Raw genomic sequence first — 26826 nt, 5'->3', positions numbered from 1 at the left:
CCATTTTCTCCAGGTAATTTTCCATCCCCGCCCCCCACAGGCCAGGGGACGGAAAGTAATTCTGAAACCCCATCTTGCTATTTAAAATAAAAGGATTTTTTTTTAATTTTTTATTTTAAGCGGTAAAATCAGAAACCTCCAGGCGCCGAAGAAGAAAGGGACCCACGCGGGCCGCCGGCGCCGCCCGGACCCCAGCCCCCCAAACTTTGCCAAGTTGCGGGCGCCGAGCGCGCGGGGCGGCGCGGGGCGCGGCCGCGGGCGGAGCCGCCCCCTGACGCCGGGCCGCCCCCTCCCGGCCCGGGCCGGCCCCGCTGGCTCGGCTCAAAGTTTGCGGCCGCCCCTGCGCCCGCCGATGTATGGGTGATATACTGCGGCGGCGGCGGGCGAGGGACGGCCATATTTGCCGGTGCGGCCCGACCGGCGACAACAAAAAGTGCGCGGGAGCTCGGCGGGCGCACGGACGGGCGCACGGACGCCGGGCCCGCCTCGCCGCCGCCCGGCCTCGCCGCCGCCGCCGCCTCGCGGGCCGGGCCCCGCTGCGCCCCGCCGCCCGGGGGGATGTCTTACAAACCGAACTTGACCGCGCACATGCCCGCCGCCTCCCTCAACGCCGGTGAGTGCGCCCCGCGGGCCGCGCGCGCCGCGCCCCAAGTGCCGCCAAGTTGGGGGCCCGCGCGCCCGGGCAGGGTCCCCGGGGCCCCGCGAGGCTGGGGGCGACGGGCACCGGGTCCCGGCCCGGGGCAGCGCGGCCGCCGCCGCCGCCGCCGCCATGATTCCGGCGCCCGCGCTGCCAAAGTTGGCGGGTGCGCCCCGCGCGCGGCTGGGCCTCGGGTCGGAGCTGGGCCGGGTCGCGGGGCGCGGGCGGCCGCCGCGGTCCCCCCCACGCCGGCGGCCGAGGGCTCGCGGGGAGCGTGGCGGGCGAGGGCGGGGGGAGCTTCCGCGGCTCCTTTTTCCTCCGGCTTTTGGGCGGCTCGGCGAGGGCCCCTGCCGGCGGGAGTCGGGAGCGGCCGGGCCGCTTCGGGCGCGGGGCGCGGGCCGCCGGTGGGGACAGGGTGCAGGCCGGCGCTGGGGGGCCCGGGCTGCAGGGGCGCACGTGTGCGAGGCCAGACCGGCCTGGGCGGGGCGGGGGCGGCGGCGTGCCAGGGGCAGCCGCTCGGGAGGGCGCAGGGCAGCTGGGCAGGGACGGGGTGCCCCGCGGTGCAGGGGGCGCCGTGAGTGGGGGCCCAGCCTGGCGCGCGGGAGCGGGGTCCTCAGAACTGGGCAGCGGGCGGTCCCCCCTGGCGTGCGCGGTGAGGAAGTTGGAGAAGAGCGGGGTCTCTAGGGCTTGCAGGCGGGGTGAGTGTGTATGTGGGGCGTGGGCGGGGGTGCATCTGAGCCGGGCGGGCTCCGCATCTCGGGGCCCCCAAGTCTGGACCTGGGAGGCCTCCTCCAGCCCAAATCGGGAGGGGCCACCCTCTCCCTCCCCCGGGGCTGCGGCCGGGAGGTCCCAGGAAACTCCTCTACAAGTTGTCAGGCTGCTGGAGGCTGCGCCCCGGGCCTCGCCCCAGGGACCGGGCCTCGCCCCAGGGACCGGAGGCGCCCGGGAGGGGCTGTGACCTGGTGGAGTTTGGAGGGGCCGGCTTTGTCCCCTCCCCCGGTCCTTCTCCTTTAGACAGTTGGTTGGACACGGACTTCCCCAAAAGCTAGGCGCCTGGGGCGGAGGGGGGGGCGGGGAGGGGGCAGAGGCCGGGGAGGGGATTGGCCTCCCGGTCAGAAATGCCACGCTGGCGCTGGCAGTCGCCGCAGGTTCGGGCCTTGTCTCCGAATGGTGACTCCTTAACTCCGCACGTCTGCAGAGGGGCCCAAAAAAGCAGCGTGCAGTCATGTGTACACACAGGTGAATACACACGCATTTAACTTTTTGGATGCAGACTTGGGGATTAAAAAGGGTTAAGATTCAGGTATGGATTGGGGGGTGTAGTTGAATGTGGGTTCTGAGCCCCAAGAGCAAACAGGACTATGTTCTCAAATGTTCTCACCTGCTCTGGGGTCTGCAAAGCTCAGAGAGACAGGCTTTGTGGGCAGGTAGGCTCCCTCCCTCCCTCGTCTGTCATCCTGGGGTGGGGAGGGGTTGCGAGGGTCCTGGCGGGAAATCGCCGGCCTGCCCCGGGGTAGTTGCGGCTGGGCCCTGCCCTGGGACCTTTGGGATCTGGGTCATGAGTGACAGGCACCCACTCGGGAGCCCTGAAGCCGGTCTGGGCTGCCCAGCGCCTGGGCGCGGGTCGTCCTCTTCTCTGGCGAGATTCAGGAGGGGTGCCGAGGTCCCCGGCTCTCTGGGGTGCCCGTGGGGGTCGCCCCCTGCGCGTGGACCCCTTCCCAGCGCCCCATCTCCCCCTGCCATTTGCATCCAAGATGGACTCTCCACGGCCGCTCCTCGGGCTTCCTTGTCATCATCCCTCATGCCCTCCAGCCCTGCCTCCTGCGCACGGGTTGCCAAGCCACGGCCTGGCCCGCGGTGGCAGTGGCGGAGTTAGACAAAGCCTCCGCCTCCCCGCCGGAGAACCCCCCCCCCCCCCAGGCGCCCCAAGTGGCGGGAAGGCCGCCAGCTCCCCAGGCCCAGGCCGCTCTTTGTCTGGCGTGGGGGCGGGGAGGCGCGCCTGGCCCCAGGAGCTGCTGGCCTCGGAGTCCCTCCCCGGCTCGGCCTCCCTGGTCCCCGCACACTGCGCGCATTGTCTGCGGCTCCGAGACGCAGCGCGCACACCCAGCCGGCTTTTCTCCCTGGCCTCGTGCAGCCCGACCCTGGGGGTCTGCAGGAAGCAGTGGGCCTGAGTGGAACTCCAGGGCACAGACAACGCCCCCTCCCCTTCAGCACAGAGTGAGGGGTGCACTGGCACCCAGTGGGGGTCACCTGCCCTGAGCTACTGCCTGACTCCCCTCCCCCAACCCAAACCAGCAATTTCTCCTCCCTCCTCCCTTAGCCCCCAACACCCAACCTAGAGCCCGTAGACCACTGCCTCAAACAGGTGGAGAAACCCAGGCCTGGAGGGGGAAGGGGCTTGTCTGCGGTCACACAGCCAGGTGTGGCACAGCTGGACTGGCTCCTCGGCCAGGCCCTGGCCTGTAGGAGAGAAGACCACCACCTCTGCGAGGGAGCTGGCATCTCCCAGATGTCGTGAAGTGCCCTGGGATGATCCACGCCAGCCCCAGCCTCACCCTGAGCATCCTGGGAGGGCTTAGGATCCAGTTCTGGGGCTGCAGAGCCTGAGCTCACCAGACCACACTCAGTGCCCACATCAAAAAGTGCAGGAAATCGGGGTTTGGCTGATAGGGGGAGAGGAGCTCAGGGCAGCCATCCTGCCCCAAACCCTGTGCCCGGGTGGAGGTTGCAGCCCCCATGCAGAGCAGCACGTTCCCACAGTGCGTGTTCCTCCCGCTCCAGAGGCTCAGGGCTGCCCCGTGATGTGCCCAGATGCCCTCTTGGAGTGGCCGCATCCATGTGTCCTGACTGGGCATCCCATGCTTTAAAAAAACCTTTTTACTGATTTTAGAGAGAGGAAGGGAGAGCGAGAGAGAGAAACATCAGTGATGAGAGAGAATCGTCCATCGGCTGCCTCCTGCACGCCCCACACTGGGGATCGAACCATGACCTCCTGGTTCATGGGTCAATGCTCAACCCCTGAGCCACGCCGGCAGCCCAGTGTCCCATCCCTGAGCATAAGCCTAGGCTCCCGGTGGGTACACGCAGGGCAGGCCTGAGCGTGAGTGGATAGAGCTGTCCCTCGCTCCAGGACAGAGGGACAGGCGTTGGGGTCAGCCTCGCCTGTGCTGTGTGGCCTGGGGCAGCGCCCACCCTCTCTGGCCTGTTTCTCTCTCTCCAGCCAGGAGCTCCCAGGTTCTCGAGCTCCTGAACTTCCCCCTCCCGGCCCCTCCCCTTGCCCACACTAGATGAGCAGCTGGTCGCTTTGGCCAGCCTGGCACCAGCTGTCCCTCCCCGGGGCCAAGTCTGCAGAGCCCGCTGTGTTGCGTGTGAGAGAGACGGTTTGGCTCTGCAGGCGGCAGGCCGGGGGGAGCTGTTCCTTGGCCAGGCGTGGAGGCAGGCGGGCAGCTGCCGAGGAGGGCTAGGTAAATTCTCCATGGTTACCGCTGTTTGTAATTCCACAGGACATCCTTTCCCCGCTAATGGCCACTCGGACGCCATTACAGGTCTGCATGCTTCCGGCTCCTGAGCGAGAGCCGGGGAACTCCCCACCGCCGGTCCACCCCGATCAGGAGACGCCCTCCTGCGCCGGGCCCTGGCCCCACGTGGTCCCCGGCTGCCTGCCGAGGGACAGTGTCTCCGAGAGTTGCAGTCTATGAGTGGGGCCACCCCTCCCTTCTTTGGGTGCAAGTCATCTGGGCGTAGACTCAGACTCTCAAGAGTCCTGCCCCCTCTTTGGGGAGGGGGTGACGGGCTCAGAGGGTGAGGGCCTGTCTGAGGACACACAGGCCGTGGTTTACTCCGGATTCCTGACTTTGTGTCCCGTGCACCCAGGGATGGGGCTCAGATGGTCCCGCCGAGGTTTGGGCTCACGGGATGTCGCAGCCCAGGGCAGGGGGGGGGGTGGGGGGGGCGGTAAGGGGGGGACCAGCCTCGGTTGCAGGGGCAGTTGTGGCAGTGGTGTGGCTCTCGGTGATCGGCCCCTGGGGAACGGAGACTGGCGAGAGTTAGGCCGAGCGGAGCAGCACCTGTCATCGTTGGTACCACCCCCGACTGCAGGGATGGGAAGGAGGGCGTGGACCACAGAAGTGTGTCTGCTGCTGTGGTGGCTCGGGTGGCCTGCTAGTTACATTTTACGACCAGTCGTTGAGGCCAGGGGTCAGCCAAGGTCAAACCAGAGGACAGGAGCAGGGTTCTCTGTCCTGCGGAGATGATAGGCCACTGTTGATGGCATGGGTCCCGGGCAGGGGGGCTGTGGCAGGCCCCGAATCCTCGCCTCGGGGACGGCTGGTCACGGCTACGGGATTCCTGATGGCTCTCTCCTCCACCCTAGCTGGGAGCGTCCACCCGCCTTCCACCAGCATGGCGACGTCCTCCCAGTACCGCCAGCTGCTGAGTGACTACGGACCGCCATCTCTAGGCTACACGCAGGTATGGCGGCGGGGGTGATGCTCAGCGGGAGGGGCCGGGGACTCGGTGGGAGAGAGACGAAGGGAGTAGAAATGATGGATGGAAGTGATCCGAGCTTCCTCAGGTCACAGACCCGGCTGGACTCACGTTCTGGACCTGAGACATCTCAGAGGGTGGCAGGGTGTTTCATGGGGACACTGAGCTGGGATGGGCAATGGGGAGCTCAAGGAAAGGTGGAAGCCCTGGGGGCTGCAGTTCTGTTGGGGGGGGCCACCACCCCTTGTATGTCCCTGGTGGGTCTTGTGCCTGATGCCTGGGGAAGAACTGACCTGACTCTGGGTCTGACCTGGAACAGAGGGGTGGGGTCCAGTTCCCACTCCCCGCCCACAAGGTCGCAGCCCCAGCAAAGAGGAGTCCAGATGCATGTAGTGAGGAGCTGGTGGCCCCTGAGTGAGGCTACTTGGGTTTACACCTGGTTCTGCCACTTCTTTTTTAAAAAATATATAATTTTATTGATTTCAGAGAGGAAGGGAGAAGGAAAGAAACATCAATGATGAGAGAGAATCATTGATTGGCTGCCTCCTGCACGCCCCATAACTGGGGATCAAGCCCGCAACCCGGGCATGTGCCCTGACCTGGAATTGAACCGGGACCTGGTTCATGGGCCGATGCTCAACCACTGGCCATGCTGGCCGGGCTCTGGTTCTGCCACTTCTGAAAACAGGACTCCACCTGGCAATCTCGCTGAGACCTAGTTTTCTCAGTGTCAAGTGGGGGTCCCTGGGTGGTAGCATAGTGGAGCAGCCACTTCAGCCTCCGTGGCACCTGCCAGGGAGACGCGGTCTGTGGAGGGACCCACGGTTGCCAGCTGCAAGGTTCTCTCTCGTGGCTGGAACTCACCACATTCTGAGGTCGCCACGGACACTCTTTGGGGGTGAGGTGGTGGCTCCCCGGCCATGCCCCGCCAGGCCGTCCTGTCCCAGGAGGAGAAGCGGGCCCGGGCCCGGGAAAGGGACCGCCTGAAGAAGCGACGGCGGCGGGAGGATGGGCTGAAGCGCAGCCTGGAGAGGCAGCGCAACGCCCTGGCCATGAGGCGGTGGTGGGAGCAGCGGAAGGAGGAGGGCGGGGCCACGAGGAGGCGCCGGCAGGGTGCTGAGGACCTGGACCAGGAGAAGAGGACGGACCTCGAGATGAGGCAGCAGAGGCAGCAGAGAAGGAGGGAGGAGCAGGCGAGGGCCTCCAGGAGGGAAGGCCGGTCCTGGTGCCACTGGGGAGGAGGAGGTGGATGTGGAGGAGGATAGGAGATGGAGCAGGAGGAGGAGGAGGAGCAAGAGGCGATGGAGGAGGGTGAGATGGAGATGGAAGAGGAGGAGGAGATGGAGATGGAAGAGGAGATGGAGATGGAGGAGGAGATGGAGATGGAAGAGGAGATGGAGATGGAGGAGGAGATGGAGATGGAGGAGGAGGAGGAGCAAGAGGCGATGGAGGAGGGTGAGATGGAGATGGAAGAGGAGGAGGAGATGGAGCAGGAGGAGGAGGAGGAGCAAGAGGCGATGGAGGAGGGTGAGATGGAGATGGAAGAGGAGGAGGAGATGGAGATGGAGGAGAAGATGGAGATGGAGGAGGAGATGGAGATGGAAGAGGAGATGGAGCAGGAGGAGGAGATGGAGATGGAAGAGGAGGAGGAGATGGAAGAGGAGGAGGAGATGGAGATGGAGGAGAAGATGGAGATGGAGGAGGAGATGGAGATGGAAGAGGAGATGGAGATGGAGGAGGAGATGGAGATGGAGGAGGAGCAAGAGGCGATGGAGGAGGGTGAGATGGAGATGGAAGAGGAGGAGGAGATGGAGATGGAGGAGGAGATGGAGATGGAGGAGGAGATGGAGATGGAAGAGGAGGAGGAGATGGAGATGGAAGAGGAGATGGAGATGGAGGAGGAGATGGAGATGGAAGAGGAGGAGGAGATGGAGATGGAGATGGAGGAGGAGATGGAGATGGAGGAGAAGATGGAGATGGAGGAGGAGATGGAGATGGAAGAGGAGGAGGAGATGGAGATGGAGGAGAAGATGGAGATGGAGGAGGAGATGGAGATGGAAGAGGAGATGGAGATGAAGGAGGAGATGGAGATGGAGGAGAAGATGGAGATGGAGGAGGAGATGGAGATGGAAGAGGAGATGGAGATGGAGGAGGAGATGGAGATGGAGGAGAAGATGGAGATAGGAGGAGGAGATGGAGATGGAAGAGGAGATGGAGGAGGAGATGGAGATGGAGGAGGAGTTGGAGATGGAAGAGGAGATGGAGATGGAGATGGAGATGGAGGAGAAGATGGAGATGGAGGAGGAGATGGAGATGGAAGAGGAGATGGAGGAGGAGATGGAGATGGAGGAGGAGATGGAGATGGAGGAGAAGATGGAGATGGAGGAGGAGATGGAGATGGAGGAGGAGATGGAGATGGAAGAGGAGATGGAGATGGAGAAGATGGAGATGGAAGAGGAGATGGAGGAGGAGGAGGAGATGGAGATGGAGATGGAGGAGGAGATGGAGATGGAAGAGGAGGAGCAGATGGAGGAGGAGATGGAGATGGAAGAGGAGATGGAAGATGGAGATGGAGGAGGAGATGGAGATGGAAGAGGAGGAGGAGATGGAGGTGGAAGAGGAGGAGGAGATGGAGGAGGAGATGGAGATGGAAGAGGAGGAGGAGATGGAGATGGAGGAGGAGAAGGAAGATGGAGGAGGAGATGGAGATGGAGGAGGAGATGGAGATGGAAGAGGAGATGGAGGAGGAGATGGAGATGGAGGAGGAGATGGAGATGGAGGAGAAGATGGAGATGGAGGAGGAGATGGAGATGGAGGAGGAGTTGGAGATGGAAGAGGAGATGGAGATGGAGATGGAGATGGAGGAGAAGATGGAGATGGAGGAGAAGATGGAGATGGAGGAGGAGATGGAGGAGGAGATGGAGATGGAGGAGGAGATGGAGATGGAGGAGAAGATGGAGATGGAGGAGGAGATGGAGATGGAGGAGGAGATGGAGATGGAGGAGGAGATGGAGATGGAAGAGGAGATGGAGATGGAGGAGGAGATGGAGATGGAAGATGGAGATGGAGGAGGAGATGGAGATGGAGAAGATGGAGATGGAAGAGGAGATGGAGGAGGAGGAGGAGATGGAGATGGAGATGGAGGAGGAGATGGAGATGGAAGAGGAGGAGCAGATGGAGGAGGAGATGGAGATGGAAGAGGAGATGGAAGATGGAGATGGAGGAGGAGATGGAGATGGAAGAGGAGGAGGAGATGGAGGAGGAGATGGAGGTGGAAGAGGAGGAGGAGATGGAGGAGGAGATGGAGATGGAAGAGGAGGAGGAGATGGAGATGGAGGAGGAGAAGGAAGATGGAGGAGGAGATGGAGATGGAAGAGGAGATGGAAGATGGAGGAGAAGATGGAGATGGAAGAGGGGATGGAGATGGAGATGGAGGAGGAGATGGAGATGGAAGAGGAGGAGGAGATGGAGGAGGAGATGGAGGTGGAAGAGGAGGAGGAGATGGAGGAGGAGATGGAGATGGAAGAGGAGGAGGAGATGGAGGAGGAGATGGAGATGGAGGAGGAGATGGAGATGGAAGAGGAGGAGGAGATGGAGATGGAAGAGGAGGAGGAGATGGAGATGGAGGAGGAGATGGAGATGGAGGAGGAGGAGAAGGAGGAGATGGAGATGGAGGAAGAGGAGGAGGAGATGGAGATGGAGCAGGAGGAGGAGGAGGAGCAAGAGTTGATGGAGGAGGGTGAGATGGAGATGGAAGAGGAGGAGGAGATGGAGATGGAGATGGAGGAAGAGGAGGAGGAGATGGAGATGGAGGAGGAGAGGCCCATGGGAACCCGGCCTCTGGTCTGTAGTCTGGGTGCTGCTTGGGGCTGTTGAGGTGTCTGGACAAAAGGGTTTCTGTGGGGGGAGCCCTGCCAGTGGGGGAAGATGGGCTCAGTCCAGATGGCCTTGGGTGATTTTTCTAGTCCTGCCCACTCCAGGCGTGGCCTCCGTCTCGCCCGCTCGCTCTGCACCCTCAGCCCCTGGGTTGTACTTGCTCGTCCCCTGGGCCCTGGGACATTCTTAGCGAAGCCTTTGCTGAGGAGACAGGCCGTGGAGGAGCAGGGAGCTTTCTGGAAGCTGCCGGGTGGGTTCCTGGGCGTGAGGCCAGTCGGGCCGCCTCCCTGCTCTGTAGGTGTCCCTCAGCGGGGACAGCGCTCGGCCCGCCGCCCTCCATCCACGTCCTGTCCTTGCTGCCCCAGGCACGTGGTGGGCCTGACTGGCATCGGAGTCAGGTGGGTTTCCGTCCATCTGAACCTTCTTTCTGATTCTAGGGAACAGGGAACAGCCAGGTGCCCCAGAGCAAATATGCTGAGCTGCTGGCCATCATCGAAGAGCTGGGGAAGGAGATCCGGCCCACGTACGCGGGCAGCAAGAGCGCGATGGAGAGACTGAAACGAGGTGCGTCCAGCGGGCGACCCCAGGCCCCGGCCGTCACTGCTGTGGGGGTTTTCTAGGGGTTCATGGGAGGGTCGGGGGGGGTCACCGAGCCACAGGGGCTCCCGGTTTGTTAGAGTTGCCGTGGGGTGAGCGGCTCTGGGATGGGGGCTTGGGGGTCTGAGGGGAAGGGGCTTCTAAGAGGGGCAGCTCAGCCGTGAGCCTTGCCCGCCCCGTGGCTGCCAGGAGGGTCCGTCTGTTTTGAAAAGGACTCTTGGGAGCTCTGCCTCCTCCCTGCTGCCCTCCTGTGGCCGCGGGGGGTGGGGGGTCGTCTGTGCCAGTCCGGGGCAGGCGAGAGGGGTGCCCTGAGTGCTTTTGTGGTGGAGGGAATAGCACAGGGAAAAGGCGACCAGGCGACGATGCGAGTGACCAGTGGGTCTCAGAGGACGGGGAGCCATTGGCTGCCCTGTGAAGGGAGAGGAGAGGGAGGACTTCTGTTTGAGAAGGTGGCAGCTCAGAGCCCAGTGGCCTCTGTGTGAAGCTCCTTTCAGGAGGGATTTGGGGATCTTCAGAGGGTTCGGGAAGCAACCTTGGAGGAAAAGCCGGTTATAAACAGAGGCATCCGTGGGGGCCACTGTCGGGGGCCGCGGCTCCATGGTGACGGGCAGGGCCGGCAGAGGACTGCCTGGTGCGTAGGGAGCCTTGCGAGGACCGGTGGCCGGGCTGGGCTGGGCTGGGCTGGGCTGGGCTGGGCACAGGCAGGCATTAGTGGGAAGGGGACGGGCGGCCAGAGGCTGGAACCGGAGAGGGCTGTGGGTGGGTGTGGAGCTGAACCCTGTCCAGCCCGGGGCCAGGTGGGTGTTGTTCTGTCATCCGGGCTTTGGTTAGAGTCAGACAGATGTCCTGGTTGGAAGTCTGAGTGGAAGTCCCTGGGACCATGCTGAACCTCAGGGTCTAGCAGGGAATCGGGAGCTGTGGTGAAGTCAGCACGTGGCACACCCAGTGGCCACTCTGGGCACAGCCTGGGTGGGCAGCTGGTCCTGCCCAGCGGCCAGCTCATGTGGTAGCAGGGGAGAGGGCCGCAGTGGGAGGGAGTGCGGCGCACTGCCCATAGGTCGGCGATCAACAGCCAGTGAGCCCAGAATGTTTTATGGAATTTTAAAAATCCTTACCTGAGGACATGTTTTCATTAATTTTCAGAGAAAGTGGAGGGAGGGAGGGAAAGAGAGAGAGAGAGAGAGAGAGAGAGAGAGAGAGAGAGAGAGAGAAACATTGATGTGAGAGAAACATCTATCGGTTGCTTCCCATACACGCCCCAACTGGGGACTGAACCCACAACCTAGGTATATGCCCTGATCAGGATTCCAACCCAAAACCTTCTGATGTACAGAAGACTCTCATCATTGTTGTTTCTATCTCTCTCCCTCTCTCCCCGGCCCCCCTCCAACCCCCCCCTCCGCTTCCTCTCTGAGATCATTATATTTTAAAAAATTAAAAAAACAACAACGAAAAGCAACAACTTTAAGGTGTGGGATCTTCAAAGTGAGTCAGGCTTAAAGATGGTGCTCGTGCCACCTGATGGGAGTGCAGTTGGTGTGGAGTCCTGCCTCGAAGAAAGAGCTGGCTGGCCAGCACCTTGAGTGCAGAAGGAAGGGGCTAGGGAGACCCCAGGAGGGAAGGAGCCCGGGCAGGTGTGGCTCAGTGGTGGAGCATCAACGTATGAATCAGGAGGTCACAGTTCAATTCCTGGTCAGGGCGCATGCCCAGGGTGCAGGCCTGATCCCCAGTGTGGGGCATGTAGGAGGCAGCCAATTAATGATTCTTTCTCATCATTGATGTTTCTATCGCTCTCTCCCTCTCTCTCCCTCTCTGAAATTAATAAAAACATTTAAAGAAGAGAGAGGGGGGAGGGGATGTTAGTGCCATTTATAAAGATGTCCCAAAATTCACGCAAGAAGTAATTTTGATAGAAAACACAGGTTTATAATTAAATATTGTGCCAAAACTGGTTTGGCTCAGTGGATAGAGCGTTGGCCTGCGGACTGAAGGGTCCTGGGTTCGATTCCGGTCAAGGGCATGTACCTGGGTTGCGGGCACGTCCCCAGTAGATGTGCAGGAGGCAGCTGATTGATGTTTCTCTCCCATCGATGTTTCTAACTCTCTATCTCTCTCCCTTCCTCTCTGTAAAAAATCAATAAAATATATTTAAAAAAAATAAATTTTTTATTGATTCATAAAGTATACAGTATAGGGTTATGTATGGAATAGCATATCGGGTAAATGGATTATCATGTCGCGATAGCGAGCACCATTAACTGTTATTGCCTAAGCAGCCGCATTTTCGAAGAATAATGGTCCGATGATGCCTCCAGCCCAAAATCTGCACCAAACAGTGACACTTTGTGGATGCATTTGTTTCTCAACAATCACTTGTGGATTTTCTGAACCCCAAATGCGACAATTTTGTCGATTAACCAAGCCATCCACAACGTGTCACTGTTTGGTGCGGATTTTGGGCTGGAGGCATCATCGGACCATTCTTCGAAAATGCGGCTGCTCAGGCAATAACAGTTAATGGTGCTCGCTATCGCGACATGATAAACCATTTACCCGATATGCTATTCCATACATAATTCTATACTGTATACTTTATGAATCAATAAAAACTTTACAATTTTTAATTATAAACCTGTGTTTTCTATCAAAATTACTTCTTGTGTGAATTTTGGGATATGTGTATGTGTATGTGTGTGTGTATATATATATATGTACACACATACTAGTGGCCTGGTGTATGAAATTTGTACATGGGCGTGGGGGTGTCCCTCAGTACAGCCTGCATCCTCTCACAATCCAGGACCGCTGGCTTCTAACCGCTCACCTTCCTGATCGCCCCTAACCACTCTGCCTGCCGGACTGTTTGCCCCCAACTGCCCCTCCTTGCTGGCCTGCACGCCCCCAACTGCTCCGTCAGCCTGCTCGCCCCCAACTGCCCCCCCTGCTAGCCTGCTCACCCCCTACCTGCCCCCCCGCCAGCCTGCTCGCCCTCAACTGCCACCCTCTGCCAGCCAGCTCACCCCTAACTGCCCCCCTGTCAGCCTGCTTGCCCCCACCTGCCCCCCCCCCCCCACCGGTCTGCTTACCCCCAATTGGCCTGATTGCCCCTAACTGCCTCTGCCTCAGCCCACCACCATGGCTTTGTCTGGAAGGACGTCCAGAAGGTCTCCCGGTCTAATTAGCATATTTCCCTTTTATTAGTATACATATATATACTGAGTGGCCAGATTATTATGACCACCTGACGTTTGTAGGTAAATTAGCTATAATTTCCCGCTGAAGTTGCTAAAGGGCCAGATCATTATAAACGTCTGAGTAGCACAACATACCTAAGTATTGTAGCTGATCAAGTTCATCCTATCCTGTTGATGGCATATCCCAACGGAGATGGCTTCTTCCAACAAGACAATGCGCCATGCCACGGTGCTCGTATTGTGCAGGAGTGGCTTCAAGAACATGAGGGAGACTTTACCTTGCTTAGGTGGCCCCCACAGTCACCAGATCTCAATCCAATTGAGCATTTGTGGGATGAAGTTAGAAGAGCCATCAGGCAGCTGGTTCCACAGCCATCAAATCTCACAGAACTGGACAGTGCTATTCATCAGGCATGGTGTCAGATTCCTCGCATCACCTTTCAATGTCTCGTGGAGTCAATGCCAAAAAGAATTGCTGCAGTATTGAAGGCCCAACGAAGTACTGATGGGGTGGTCATAATAATCTGGCCGGTCATAATAATCTGGCCACTCAGAGAGAGTGTGTGTGTGTTGTGTGTGTGTGTGTGTGTGTAATTTATCTTTTATTTTTTGTTAATCCTCACCCAAGGATATTTTCCTCTTGATCTTTGTATGTGCCCTTGATCAGAATTGAACCCAGGTTTCCTTTGGTCTGCAGGCCAACGCTCTATCCACCGAGCCAAACTGGCTAGGGCGTTAGAGCTGTTTAAACTATGTGGAGGCCTGCGTGGTTGGATGTGGGTCCCAGTTCAGTGTGAGGGTTCTCTGGCTGGTGGTGAAAGGACCCTCTTCCTCCTTCTAAGTCCTCTCTTGGACTGGATTCCTCTCCCGGACTGGGTTCCTCTCCTGGACTGGGTCCGGCGGATGATCCCAGCCCCTGTCTCTTGTCTTCCAGGCATCATCCACGCGAGAGGGCTGGTTCGGGAGTGCTTGGCTGAGACGGAGCGGAACGCCAGGTCCTAGCGTCCGAGTCAGCGCGAATGCTTTCCCTCTTCTTCCCAGAAGTGACAGCTCATGCCCCCTATTCAGATGAAACTTGGTTTCAAAATGGTAACAGCTTGGTTTGTCCTCCCCGTACCCCTCCTGGGGTTCGTCAGGCTCCGAACCTCCCGTCGCTGAGATGGAGATTTTCGCAGTTATTAGGTTTACATGTTAGTTAGGAACTACCCAGGGCGTTTTGTGTTTTTTTAAGCATTGATTTACATGATGCACGTCAGTTACCTATCACCGCAAACCGTAGTTGGCCTCCCAGATACCGGTGTTTCTCTTCTGGATGCATTTCTGTTACGTGGTTCTTTGTTTCTCTTCTGAGCTGATCCAGCTCTGAGGGTTTGTTTCAGCGAGTCCTGCGGCAGCCCTTTAGTAGCCAGCGCGTTCGCCACACACTATAAATTCTGCTCAGTGTAACTTTTTTTTTTTTTTGCTTAAGCATTTGCATGACTATTAGTACTTTGAAATCCATCTTTAAAATGCACAAGTTATAAATACAGAAGAAAGAGCAACTTACCGAACCTCAACCTCCAACCTCGCCTGACAAGGACCCCTGAAATTTTCCCTAAGGATGTATGTAGATTTCAGTTCCGCCTTTCCCATCAGTGGATCCAAACATCTGGAAGAAAGTGACTAATACTGTTTGCATCTTTGTATGTATTTATTACTTGATGTAATAAAGCTTATTTTCATTAACAACTGGTATCAAGATGTGGGTTCCTTGAATTGTGGCATTTAAAAAAAGATGTGTTATTTTATTTATTTTTTTTATTGATTTCAGAGAAGGGATAGAAAAAGAAACATCAGTGAGAGAGAATCATGGTTCAGCTGCCTTCTGCACGCCCCCTATTGGGGATCAAACTCACAACCCCGGCATGTGCCCTGCGAAGGAATGGAACGGTGACTTCCGGGTTCCTAGGTCAAGGCTTAACCACTGAGCAACACCAGCCAGGCTCAAGTGGCATTTTTAAAAACAGCTCCTCAAGGAGAGGTGAGAGACCTGTCAAAGGAGGCATTTTCCCAGCTGACCCAGAAGCATGGTGGGAAGATGTGATTAGCACAACGGGCTGGGGGAAGCGTTTGCTGCGGTCACAAGGCAGGGATGCAGCGAAGTTGCAGAGTTGCGTTGTGGTGCATTTCAATTGCAGTGAACTTCAGGGGGTGCCAGGAAAGAACGCATGAACAGCAGTGAGAGCAGTTCCTCACTTTGCCCTTCACCCACCCCGCCCCCTGCAATTAGGACCTTCTCAGCCTTTAGGTGCTAATCCTGTGAGCGGTTCCTGGGTGCTGCAGGAACCTGGTTTTCGTGCACCGTGGCCACTTCACATGCTGCTCTGGTGCCGGACAGCGCCCGGAGGTGCTGGGCGTGTGAGAATCCGAGTGGTGGAGGGAGCCTGTGCTATGAATCCCCATGGGGTGAGCACTCACTTTGGCCAGGGGTATGGGCAGTTTCGCAGGCTCGAGGCAGTCCGGCCCTTACAGGACTGGCCACAGGAAGGGTTCTAGGGAGTGAGCTTGTCTGCAGAGATGCCAAAAGGTGCAGGAAAGGAGATGGGAATGGAAGCTCCTGTCTGCAGCTCTCCTGCCCTTACCGGCTTCTGTGCACTGTCCAGGTACCTTACCTGGCGGCCTTGGGGTGGACGTTGGAGTGGGGAAGGGTCCTGCCACTGCACCCAGGGGTCTAGAGAGCCTTGTGGAGGACACCTGAGCTTCCGGACGAGGTCACTGCCTTAGGGGTCAGTTTCTTTGGCTGCAGAAATGAGGGAGGCGCTGTATCTGATGGACCTGCTCACCTCACGGGTCTTTCCCATTAGTTTTCTATGGGAACTTGTGAAGCGTTCCAGCAAGCCAGGCTATGGACCTGCCTGAACAGCCCCAAACAACGGTCAGGGCAAAGGATGGTGATGGTGTCGAACAAACTCAAGCAAATCGGATTTCTGGAAGCTCATCCCTTCTAGACCTGCCTGTAAATCCACCTACAGGGACGACGCGCCTACTTCCTCATGGGAGAGGCCACTTGGTCATGTGGTACAAGCAGCTAGTGGGGCCAGTGCCTTACTAACCTGCATGTCTTTTCTGTCTTGTTGTTTTTAAACATATTTTTATTGATTTCAGAGAGGAAGGAAGAGGGAGAGATAGAAACATCCATGATGATAATCATTGATCAGCTGCCTCCTCCAAGTCCCCCACTGGGGATCGAGCCCACAACCCAGGCATGTGCCCTTGACCGGAATCGAACCTGGGACCTTTCAGTTCGCAGGTCGACGCTCTATCCACTGAGCCAAACTGGCTAGGGTGCCGTCTTGATTTTATTCTCTTAACCTGACATTAAGCTGACCTCTAAGTATCACTGAGCAGTGACCTCCCAGCGGATGATGTTACCCTACAGGTTATTAATCTTTGTCTCAATTTCACAGGTCTCCATAGAAATGGACCTTTTTAACAGTTATACTTTTTTAAAAAAATATATTTTATTGATTTTTTACAGAGAGGCAGGGAGAGGGATAGAGAGTCAGAAACACTGATGAGAGAGAAACACCGATCAGCTGTCTCCTGCACACCCCCCACTGGGGATGTGCCCGCAACCAAGGTACATGCCCCTGACCGGAATCGTACCCAGGACCCTTGAGTCCACAGGCCGACGCTCTATCCACTGAGCCAAACTGGTTAGGGCATAACAGTTATACTTTTAAAAAATAGTCCTCCTTTTCCCCCCCTAACCTTTGATAATAAGGTACCCAAATGTACAGCCTAAAGACATAAGGCGACACCCTTCTTGATACGGCCCAGGCCCCGAAATCAAACTGCCTGCCACCTGCAGCCCCTCGGAGCTGCTTCTCACAACGAAGACCTGCCTCCGCCCCAACCCCCCCAAGAAGCCACTGTCCTCCAGCAGGGACCGCCTGCGTTTCTCTCAGGTTTATTTATTTTTTATTTTTTTTTTAAATATATTTTATTGATTTTTTACAGAGAAGAAGGGAGAGGGATAGAGAGTTAGAAACATCGATGAGAGAGAAACATCGATCAGCTGCCTCTTGCACATCTCCCACTGGGGATGTGCCCGCAACCCAGGTACATGCCCTTGACCGGAATCGAACCTGGGACCTTTCAGTCCGCAGGCCGACGCTCTAGCCACTGAGCCAAACCGGTTTTGGCTCTCTCAGGTTTATTTTAAGTGCATCTCTATCCACAGTTTAATCCGCCATGTAAAACAATTCGACGCTTTTTATACGGCTCAAATACTGCTTTTGGAGCCCTGTAGCCACACGGGTGAGGGACCCCGCCTTCTTCCTCGGAAGCCTCCGGCGGCTCCTCACTCCGAACCCGCTGTTCCCGCCGTGGAGCGCTTACTCGCCTCCCAGAGTTCCTTCAGCAGCCTCTTCTTTTCCAGGGTCTGCTTTGCTCTCTTTTTCCGTTCTTGCTTTTTCTTCTCTGCTTCGCGTCTTTCTCTGTAAGCGACACTGTTTTCCTCGTTGTAGAAAACGTCCACTTTCTCTTGCAGGATTTTCCGAGCCAGCTTCCTGTTCTGATCGAGGGACCTCGTCTGATGGCACTGTGGAGGGAGAGGAGGATGGGGACCCGAGAACCGTAGGCTGGTTCTCGGGACCCCAGGACTCCGCACACGCGACCTCGTCCCTGCAGAGGGGCGGCCCCGGAGGCAAGGACACTGGGCAAGAATCCCAGCGAAGGGGTGACAAAGCCAGGGCGTGTCCCTGGCCCACACCCATGTGGGACGTGGCTTTCACAGCGACTGTTTCTAGCTGGGAGTGTGGTTTTGTTTAGAAGCAACGGTAGCCTTTAAATAACTTACAATCCCAAATAATGTAGAAAACATACACTGAAATGCCTAGCTGTGGGCAGGGCATGAGCACTTTGTGTCCGAGAGGGAAATGGGGCTCTCCCATCCGTCGCCACAGCATTCGCATGTGATGCCTGAGCGCGGGGGCCGGGCCGGCGAAGCTGGCTGATGGGAATTCGGGGATGTCAGGGCGGGAGGACGGCACCGAGAGAGAATTTGGAGAAAGTTACATAAAACAGGTTAAACCAAAGTGATGTCAGGTTTCAGGCTGTTCCCTGTGGCTCCTGATGACAGGCCCTCCAGGGGGAAGAGCAGTGGTGGAGACAGCGATGTGCTCTCGCGGGGAGAGCCGGCAGGGCCTGGCCTGCCTTAGCCTCTGTGCCTCCCGTTCACCTGTCCCGCCGGGAAGAAGGGGTGGAGGGGCCTGTGAGGACTAAGCTGAAGCTCGCGAGGCCCTCAGCCGTGCCGTGTCGCTGGTACCGAGGCCGGCTTTGCTCTTGGTCGTATCTCAAGGCTCGGCGGCCTCTGCACCGAGGCACCATTTCCTAGAGGGGCAGGTGTGCTGGCAGCTGGGATGCGGGAGCTTGGTTTTACAGGGAAGGGAGACTCCCACAGGCAGCCGTGCGGGCAAGCTTCTGAGCGCTGGGAATGGCTGGTCTGATCTCATGCTCAGAGGGGTGGGTGTCACTGGCCTCGGAGGAGATGGAGGGCAGCAGCCAGGCCCTCAGGGCAGAGGATGCTCGCAGACCTCGGGGCCTGCTGGCTGCTCAGGGAGGGAGCGCCCACGGCAGTGCTGCGGCCACGGGCAGCCATGCTTTACGAGAACCCTGCTGCCTGCCAAGTTCAAGGGCAGCAAGCGCCTGGCTCCAGAGGGGCTGGGAGGAGGCTGCACGGGACGAGATGTGCCAGCCTCTGGTGAACTCAGAGAGCCCCGCCCGCTCCCCTACCTTGACGACCAGGCCCGAGGGCACGTGCTTCAGCACCACGCAGTTGCTGGTCTTGTTGGTTGCCTGGCCCCCCGGACCGTGTCCTTTCACAAACTGCTCTTCCAGGTCACTCTCTTCCAGGGAGAGCAGGGCGGGGTGGTCCTTCTTGCCGGCCACCTGGACCTGAGGGACTCCTGCTCCCGGGGACAGCAATGCCGGCTTCTCCCTGTACCAGTGTGCCCAGGGCACGGGGCATATTCTGGTCAGCGGGGCAGGAAAGCGAAATGAGCCCAAGGTGCCCATGGACAGGGGCTCTGCTTGCTGAAGACCTGGATCAGACAAAAGAGACAGCCCTTCAGGGGGAGGCCCTGCTCCCATGTTCACGTCAGGTCCCAGTTCAGACGATGAGGACCATCTCGTAGGGAGGGTATTAGGAAGTGAGTGAAGACACATGAATCGACTGTATCCTGCCCGCTGGTAAATATTTTCTTGTAACAGACCAGAAATATCTTTTTTTAAATGGACTTAAAAATATGTATGTGTGTATATATACACACACACACATATGTGTATATATACATACATATATTGATTTCAGAGAGGAAGGGAGAGGGAAAGATAGAAACATCAATGATGAGAGAGAATCATCGATCGGCTGCCTCCTGCACACCCCCCACTGGGGATGGAGCCCGCAACCCAGGCATGTGCCCTGCCTGGAACTAGAACTGTGACCTCCTGGTTCCTAGGTAGATGCTCAGCCATTGAGCCACGCCGGCCGGCTGGACCAGAAATATCTCCAAGGCCCCAGAGGTGCTGTTTTCTCAGGACGGAGAGGGTCTGAGTGTGAAGCTCAGAACAGGGCTGTGATTCGATGTGTTAAACAGCACGTCAAGGCCGAAGTGGGAGCTGCGTCTGGTGACATTATTTACGTGCTGGGGAGTCTCTGAAATCCACACGTAGGACAATGTGCCATCGCCTGTGGACGGCTGAGCCTAGACAGTGGGACCCAGTAACTATCACTGTCCATCAACGTCACGACTGTTGTTTTTCAATGTTTCCAGTTTCTTGGGTCTGAATAGGAACACCTGTCCCTCAGACACACGGCCAATGACGTGATCCAACTGGTCCGCGGCGTAGGCCCACCGAACCAGCCGACTTGCCTGAAGGCGCCGGGAAGGTTCAAAACACCACGCGTGATGTTCTGTGAGCCACGGGAGGTGGAAAAGAGCTAGGCTGTCTTCACGGAGCTCGTCTATCTAGCCAGAGAGGGACACAGTCAAAAAGAAAGTGGCATTGACAGTACAATTAAAGAACTGCTCGGAGCAGCCTGAGCGGACGGCCTCAGTTGACAAGGGCAGAGGATGGCAGCCGTGAGGACACGGCGAGCCCACAGGCTCTGGTGTCTTTTTCTTTCGAGGATCAGGGAGGCAGGAATCTGAAAGGTGTTACCTCTTCAAAGATGTGCATGTGGACAGGGGCGAGTCACAGCCTGGGCGGCTTCTCATCTGGAGAATGGAGACCAAGCCTCGCCACCCACCCCGGCAGGCGAAGAGCCAGAGGAAAGAGTGCTGGGGGGGCTTTTGTGGGGCCTTTGAAGGCAAGAGGCTGGTTTCTAGCAAAACCCCTGTTGCCCAGGGAGAATGAGAACTGACTGTGTCCCCTGATTGGAGCCTGACCGGCCACGGTTCAGTGTTTGAGCACTGACCTATGAGCCGGGAGGTCAAGGTTTGGTTCCCCATCGGGGCACATGCCTGGGTTTTGGGCTCGATCCCTGGTTGGGGGCGTGGGGAGCAGCCCGTTGGTGGTTCTCTCTCATCATTAATGTTTCTGTCTGTCTCTCCCTCTCCCTTCCTCTCTGAAGTCAATAGAAATAATATATTTTTAAAAAATTGATGAGTAGAAAAATAAAAAAGAAACATATAAAAACTTGATGAGACACACACAGAGAGAAACATCCATTGTTGTTCACTTACTGATGCATTCATTGTTGACACCTCTCCGTACCAGCTGGGGATGGCACCCGCAGCCTTGGTGCATCGGGGTGATGCTCTAACCAACTGAGCTACCCGGCCAGTTGGATGAGAGCCTTCCTTTCTGTCTCTACTATTTCTACAGAAAACACACTTTGCAAGGCTTACGCCAGTGCTAGTTCTCACTCCCATGACTGTGCGTGGTCCACCTCGTACGTCCGTGTGAGAAGCCTGTGTTCAGCGCGGTCAGCCGTGGGGGATAGGAAGGTGCAGTGGTGAGGGCTCCATAGCTGGGAGGAGCGTGCCACCAAAGGCTACTTTACCCACTGCCTCTGTCTGTCGTGTGTGCGATATTCCAGGATTCTCCTCAGGAAAGAAAACGATAGACCATAAACCGGGCACTCTGCCCGACGTCACGGCAACAAAGAACCCACCTCCTAGAAACCACTCCCTGAACGAGACCAAGTCCCTGTCCAGATGCCCCTTCCTGCTTTCAACCCGCAGGACAGGACTCCTTTGTGCCTCAGACAGCGTCTGTCCCTGGATTAGATTCCTTAGGACAGGAGCCCAGCGCCTCTCTTGGGGCTGCTCTTCCGTGAGTGAGTGAGTGTGACCGGGTGGGACAGCCCTGGGGCAGGGCCGGTGACAAAGGAAGGAAGCGAGTGGGAGACAAAGGCAGGAGGAGGGTGCTTTGTCAGGCCAGTGTGGTTCACATCTCTCTTTCTGTCCCAGTTCAGAGCCATTCGCACACTGGAAGGTCTCCCACCAACTGGAGCTCAGGAAGGTCCCCGGCACCCGGCAAATGGCTGGTTTGTGTAACAGCCAATCCCAGCAGCCAATCGGGCGAGCCCGAAGACGTCTGGTATCTCCTGGGGCTTTGGCGCTACTCCAAGGACAGCTGAAAATGACAACACGCCCATGGTTCCACTTCCCCAAAGCTCAGCGAAGATTCCGGATTGGATTTCAGTTTTTGTGATACCCGCAGAGCAACTCCAAATCTTCGGGGAACAGTAAGAGCAGCTGAAATCAGAGCTCACCGTGACATTAAAAAAGAAAAACAAAGGTGACAGAAGTGCTGGTAAGGGGACACCAGCCGAGGGGAGAGCTGAGCTCTGATTCCTTCCTGGGAGTGGCAACTCAGTCCGGGGCTGGCTCCCACCCTCACTTCCGGCAGCTTCAGCGCATCCCTGCTGAGTGCAGATCAGGGTGAAGCCTCTTATTGTCCAGTCCCTTCTCACTTGGCCAAGTTAGAGATTAGAGGTGTCAGGCCTTTACAAAAGGGAATGGTAATTTGTTCAATAGTAGTTTCAATGTCTACCAGGAGCCAGGCCTGGGCATGGGGAGCCCCAGGGGCCTGGAGCATAAAAGATAAGGTAAGATGTCCATCAGGATGGGCCGGAATGGAGGACCTGCCATGGAGCTGTGGTTCTCACGCTTTTTCTGTGGCCCAAGTCACCTGCAGGGCCTGCGACGGGCCTTGGAACCTGCTTCTGTTAGGTGCCCCTCGTCCTGACCTCACAGAAGTGTCCTCAAATCGAACTGGAGGAGCTGATGTGGAGAGGACCCAAGATGGGGCTTTAGGAAAGATGGGAGTTAAGTCCTCACCATTCAACCTGTCGGGTGCACTCCCCCCCTCCCCCCCGCCGCCCCCCGCCCGGGGACCTTGTTAGAGGAGATACTTGTCATCAGGGCCTGAGGCTCTGCATTTAAAAATTTTTTAAATTTGATTTCAGAGAGGAAAGGAGAGGGAGAGAAACATCAACGATGAGAGAGAATCATCGACCCCACACTGGGGATTGAGCCCGCAGCCAGGACATGTGCCCTGACCGGGAATCAAACTGTGATCTCCTGGTTCACAGGCTGATGTTCAACTACTGTGCCACTCTGGCTGGGCAAGGCTCTGCATTTCTAACCAGCTCCCAGGGGAGGCTGTACTCCTGGTCCAGGAGACACACTTCAAGGGCCCAGGTAAGGGCTTTGAGCAAGGCTTGTCGGAGTGTCCCACCTGCAGGGTGAAAACCCCAAGATCAGGACGTTAAAGAGATGGAGGAGGTGGAAAGGAGAGCTGGGTGAAGCTACTTAGAGAAAAGAGTGAAACAATTATTGATTTGAGTTCACAGAGCAGGTGAAATGGGAACAAGGGGACGAAGAAGCTGGGTCACCTGGAGAACGAACCCCCGAAACGCTGGCTCCCATGCATTCATGTGCTAGAACAGCGCTGCCTGGTAAACACAGAACGCAGGCCACGTGTGGAACTCCACATGTCCTAGTAGTCCCATTAACACAGTAACACAGCCCCTGACTGGCGTGGCTCAATGGTTGAGCGCCGACCTATGAGTTGGGAGGTTGCTGTTTGGCTTCCTGTTGGGGCACCTGCCTGGGTTGCAGGCTCGATCCCCAGTAGGCAGCCGATCAATGATTCTCTCTCATCATTGATGTTTCTATCACTCTATCTCTCTCCCTTCCTCTTTGAAATCAATGAAAAAAATAAAAAAGGCAGGTCTCAGAACAATGGGCAAAGACCAAGCCCAGTGAGCTTGAAAAGGCTGATTGCAACCTTGCAGCTTTAAAGTCAAAATGGCCAGCTGATGGCACCAGAGGCTCCGTGAGAGGAGGATTCTGAGAAATGCTTAATGCTAATTCATGTTTAAAGGTGAGTTTTGGGGCTCCCTGCAGAATGGGAGGTCAGATCGAGCAGCCTCCCTCTGCCTTTCCCACCGGCTCACCCTCCTGTTCTAGTTGCCTGGAACCCTTCTGAGAGCGAGCCCCTCCCACATGGAGCCACTGGGCCGGCTCAGGCCCGAAGCAGACCCTGCCTTTCCGTGGCTCGGTTTACCCTGAGGATGAAGTGCCTCTCCCGCAGGAAGTGTCACAGAGACTTGGTTCTCCAAGAAGACAAGCATAACGGGTTGAGCAGGAAATGCAGTTATCATCTTGGATTTGGGGGGAAGAGGAGAGGCTACTCTAGGTCTGGTCGAAGGTTAATAGGCTTTGTGTTGCGGTTCAAGAGGCAACAATGAAGCAGATCAAGAGAAAAGCTTTCCATTCATCCCATAACGCCCTGTTCAGTTTTTCTTTTAAACAGAAACCTCTGACCCCATGGAGAATGACACCCGTCCTATTCATGAGCATCACCATGACTGTCTTCTATTTATGGCATCTAACAGGAACTTTATAACTTACACCCAGGCTATTAAAATGAGACAGAAGCACATAAAAAACCAGCAATAACCATCCTCTACATTTCCTCCTAAAAAATTCTCATGCCTCTATTGCCATAATGATGGCTTCTGTTTGTCTGGGACTTAAATGTCTTAAAAGCACTTTCAAGTAGGAGTGTATTTGATACAAATAAAGCGATGCCTACTACCTGGGTTATTTCAGACTTATCTTGGAAGAACATTAGCTGGTCCCTCCCCCCCCCCCTTTTTTTTCAATCCTCACCTGAGGGTACTTTTACCATTGATTTTTGTAGAGAGAGTGGGAGGGAGGGAGGGGGAAGAAAGAGAAACATCAATGTGAGAGAAACACATTGATTGGTTGCCTACTGCACGAACCCTGACCAGGGCTGGAGATGGAACCTGCAACCCAGGTACGTGCCCTTGACCGGGAATCAAACTCCTGACCCTAAGTGGGCTCGAAGGCCAACACTCTAACCACTGAGCACACCAGCCGGGGCAGCTGGTCCGTTTCTTAAACTAAATTGGTCCTTTCTACAGCTTGTTTCTTTACCTTTCGTAACATCTCCAGACCAGTCCTTTCCCGAGCTCTTTAAAGTGTTAGCTCATTCCCTCAACTTTCTCTTCTTGACTCTTCTTCCTCTCATTTTTTTGGCCCCTGAAAGGCTATCTTGCTTTGTAGTCAGAGCAACCTGTGTCAGTGTCTCGACTCTCTATGCAACTCTGGCCATGATTGCTCATCTGTAAGACGGAGGTAGTAATACCAGCTGGGGTGAGAAAAATCACACGTCGCCACAAATGTGAAGCAGTGAGCACTTCAGATCCCTACACCATGGAGCTCAGGAACCCGTGACACACCACACACACTGTGGTCTCAGCGCAGAGACCCACTCTGCAAACTCACGACTTCATGGGTGTTTATTTGATTAGAGCTCAAAGCGAAAAGGCTTCTAGAACAGCGACCTGCTCATTATTTTACTGGGGATGGTCCCATTCAAGAAGTACTTGGAAACCTTGAAAGTACGAAAGACATACTGTTAGGTGAGGTCATAATTGTGATCCAGGAAAGCAGGTGCCAAGGAACAAATTATGATGCCAGGAACACAGCTGGACTTTCCGGCAGGTTCAAATGGAAAGATAAAAATCCACCTTCATCAAACAAGTCCTGGTTCAAACTTAGAGATCTTTAGGGATTACCTAATATGGTAAGAAAAGTCGGTAAAGATGAAAAAAAAAATCCGTATTTAAATGTATACCTCATCACTTCCATATTTAATGGATAAACTATAGATTTAGTTTTAGAGTTCCTCCTCTTTTGCTGTGGAGAACTGGTCCCCCGATGACAAACTTTGTATATAAAAACCAACGACAGCCCTAGCCAGTTTGGCTCAGTGGATACAGCATCGGCCTGCGGACTCAAGGGTCCCAGAATTGATTCCGGTCAAGGGCATGTACCTTGGTTGCGGGCATATCCCCAGTAGGGGGTGTGCAGGAGGCAGATGATTGATGTTTCTCTCTCATTGATGTTTCTAACTCTCTATCCCTCTCCCTTCCTCTCTGTAAAAAATCAATACAATATATTTAAAAAAAAACCAAAACAAAACCAACGACACAAAATAACCCCTGGTTAACAGGCACTACATTTTTCAAGCTACTAGCGACCTCTGTTGCTGAATAGCCTGATCTTATCCCAGTCAATGTAAAAGACGGAGAGATCTCCGCCATAAAGCTGTCAATTTAAAGACTCCGCCCCGCCAGTGTGGCTCAGCGGTTGAGCATGGACACATGAACCAGGAGGGTGCTGGTTCCGTTCCTAGTGCAGGCACATACCTGGGTTTTGGAGCAGAGCCCCCAGTGGGGGGCGTGCAGGAGGCAGCTGATCCCTGTTACTCTCTGGATGTTTCTCCCTCTCCCCTTTCCCTTCCTCTGTCTCTCAAGTCAATAAAAACATATTTAAAAGAATGAAATAAAAGCACCATTAAGAAAATAATTTGGACTTTGGTTAGGTATCACACGAGCATAATATCAGCGGGTGGATTAACACAATGTGGGGTGGGTGGGGGTTCGATTCATTTAAGCTTGCCGTCCTCCAGGCGCGCATGAGGTCTGGGAGGGAGACGATGCTTTCCGGCTGAAACGTTATTGCTAGGAATTCTTGGGGGGCTGGGATGCGATGGGCGGCCTCGTCCCAAGGGCAGGCACAGCCCCGAGGTGCCGCCCGCTCAGGCAGCTCTAAGTGGCAGCCAAAGCCCCTGAGCCGTGGACTCGGGACGCCTGGAGGGAAATCTCAAAGCTGCAAGTACTGTAAAGGCTCACCAGCTTGAAGGATGTGGACGCAACCGAGCGAGAGAGGGGGGCTGGGGGCCCACGGCGAGGGGCGCGGGATCTCTCTCGTCCTTTGAAAGCTCTGACAGGAGCGACGCTGACACCTACTATGTGCCAGGCCTGCAACAGCCCTGCTGCGTGCGTGCTACGGGCGCGACAGGCTCTGCTGATCAGTCCACGGGGACCGTTCCATTTGTCCTGTTTCCTGCAGGGCGTGGGCTTCCCTCTCCTGTCCCCCCTCCCCCCGGTCCTTGAAGATCGCCAAGGCCGACCCCCCACAGTCTAGGCTACACCAGGTGCAGGGAAAGCAGCTCAGGTGTCTGCACCGGCTCCACCGCACCGCCAGCAGGGCCTCAGGTCAACAGGCTGCGCGACTCAGGGTCGCAAACCGGAAAACCCAAGGCGTCCGGGCTCCCAGTCTTCTTTCCAGAGCCCTTGACAATCGTGGGTAACCGTGCGGGTGCCCGATTTCTACGCGGACACTTACCCGACCCCACGATCGGCCTCCGCCCCCAAAGACCTGGTGGGAACCAGAATCACCGCCGAATAGGGATCGCAACGCACTCTCGCGTCTGCGCATGCGCCGTGCTTCAGCCGAGGCTCCCAGCCGCCTTCTTACCAACTGCGCATGCGGAAAGTTGAGGCCTCTTCCCGGTAAAGCTGCCAGAGAACCAATCAGACGAGAGGGCTTGACAATGACCACGCCCCGCACCAGTTCCCAGGCATTCGACCTCCGTCTCCCGAGCGAGCTGAGGGGAGGGAAGGGGGAGGTCGCGGCGCGCGCAGCTGCTCAGTGTCTCCGCCCCCTC

General features: G+C 56.4%; 2 protein-coding genes across 6 annotated transcripts; one reads left to right on the top strand and one right to left on the bottom strand.

The window, feature by feature from the left end:
- Positions 1-431: 431 nt before the first annotated feature.
- On the top strand, positions 432-14523 carry CDK2AP1 (cyclin dependent kinase 2 associated protein 1). Of its 3 annotated transcripts, none has more exons than XM_081113889.1 (4): positions 432-613; positions 5010-5107; positions 9436-9562; positions 13724-14523. In XM_081113889.1, the coding sequence occupies exons 1-4, from the start codon at positions 559-561 to the stop codon at positions 13789-13791; spliced, it is 348 nt and encodes a 115-aa protein (XP_080970015.1). In that variant the 5' UTR covers positions 432-558; the 3' UTR covers positions 13792-14523. The 3 variants fall into 3 exon arrangements, with proteins under 3 accessions (XP_080970015.1, XP_080970017.1, XP_080970016.1); XM_081113891.1 differs by lacking the exon at positions 432-613 and adding an exon at positions 1172-1335; XM_081113890.1 differs by lacking the exon at positions 432-613 and adding an exon at positions 3479-4101.
- A 2239-nt stretch (positions 14524-16762) lies between these two features.
- Positions 16763-26647, bottom strand: MTRFR (mitochondrial translation release factor in rescue). Of its 3 annotated transcripts, none has more exons than XM_081113887.1 (3): positions 26505-26647; positions 18565-18872; positions 16763-17371 (listed from the first exon to the last, which is right to left on the bottom strand). In XM_081113887.1, the coding sequence occupies exons 2-3, from the start codon at positions 18844-18846 to the stop codon at positions 17132-17134; spliced, it is 522 nt and encodes a 173-aa protein (XP_080970013.1). In that variant the 5' UTR covers positions 18847-18872; positions 26505-26647; the 3' UTR covers positions 16763-17131. The 3 variants fall into 3 exon arrangements, with proteins under 3 accessions (XP_080970013.1, XP_080970014.1, XP_080970012.1); XM_081113888.1 differs by having other exon boundaries at positions 26009-26593; XM_081113886.1 differs by lacking the exon at positions 26505-26647 and adding an exon at positions 20517-21707.
- Positions 26648-26826: the final 179 nt, after the last annotated feature.

This window comes from Myotis nattereri (assembly GCF_964212035.1).
Source record: "Myotis nattereri genome assembly, chromosome: 19".
Taxonomy (NCBI): domain Eukaryota; kingdom Metazoa; phylum Chordata; class Mammalia; order Chiroptera; family Vespertilionidae; genus Myotis; species Myotis nattereri.
The sequence above is the reverse complement of the archived record's forward strand: the minus strand, read 5'-3'. Positions and strand labels throughout refer to the sequence as shown.

Excerpts from the sequence above, each read along its gene's own strand:
- CDK2AP1 (XM_081113889.1), top strand. The coding sequence starts at position 559 with ATGTCTTACAAACCGAACTTGACCGCGCACATGCCCGCCGCCTCCCTC. Across the intron at positions 614-5,009 it reads CGCCGCCTCCCTCAACGCCG|CTGGGAGCGTCCACCCGCCT; the intron begins GTGAGTGCGCCC and ends CCTCCACCCTAG. Across the intron at positions 9,563-13,723 it reads GATGGAGAGACTGAAACGAG|GCATCATCCACGCGAGAGGG; the intron begins GTGCGTCCAGCG and ends CTTGTCTTCCAG.
- MTRFR (XM_081113886.1), bottom strand. The coding sequence starts at position 20,580 with ATGCACCAAGGCTGCGGGTGCCATCCCCAGCTGGTACGGAGAGGTGTC. Across the intron at positions 18,873-20,516 it reads TGTCAACAATGAATGCATCA|GTCTTCAGCAAGCAGAGCCC; the intron begins GTAAGTGAACAA and ends TGTCTGATCCAG. Across the intron at positions 17,372-18,564 it reads CCTCGGGCCTGGTCGTCAAG|TGCCATCAGACGAGGTCCCT; the intron begins GTAGGGGAGCGG and ends CTCCCTCCACAG.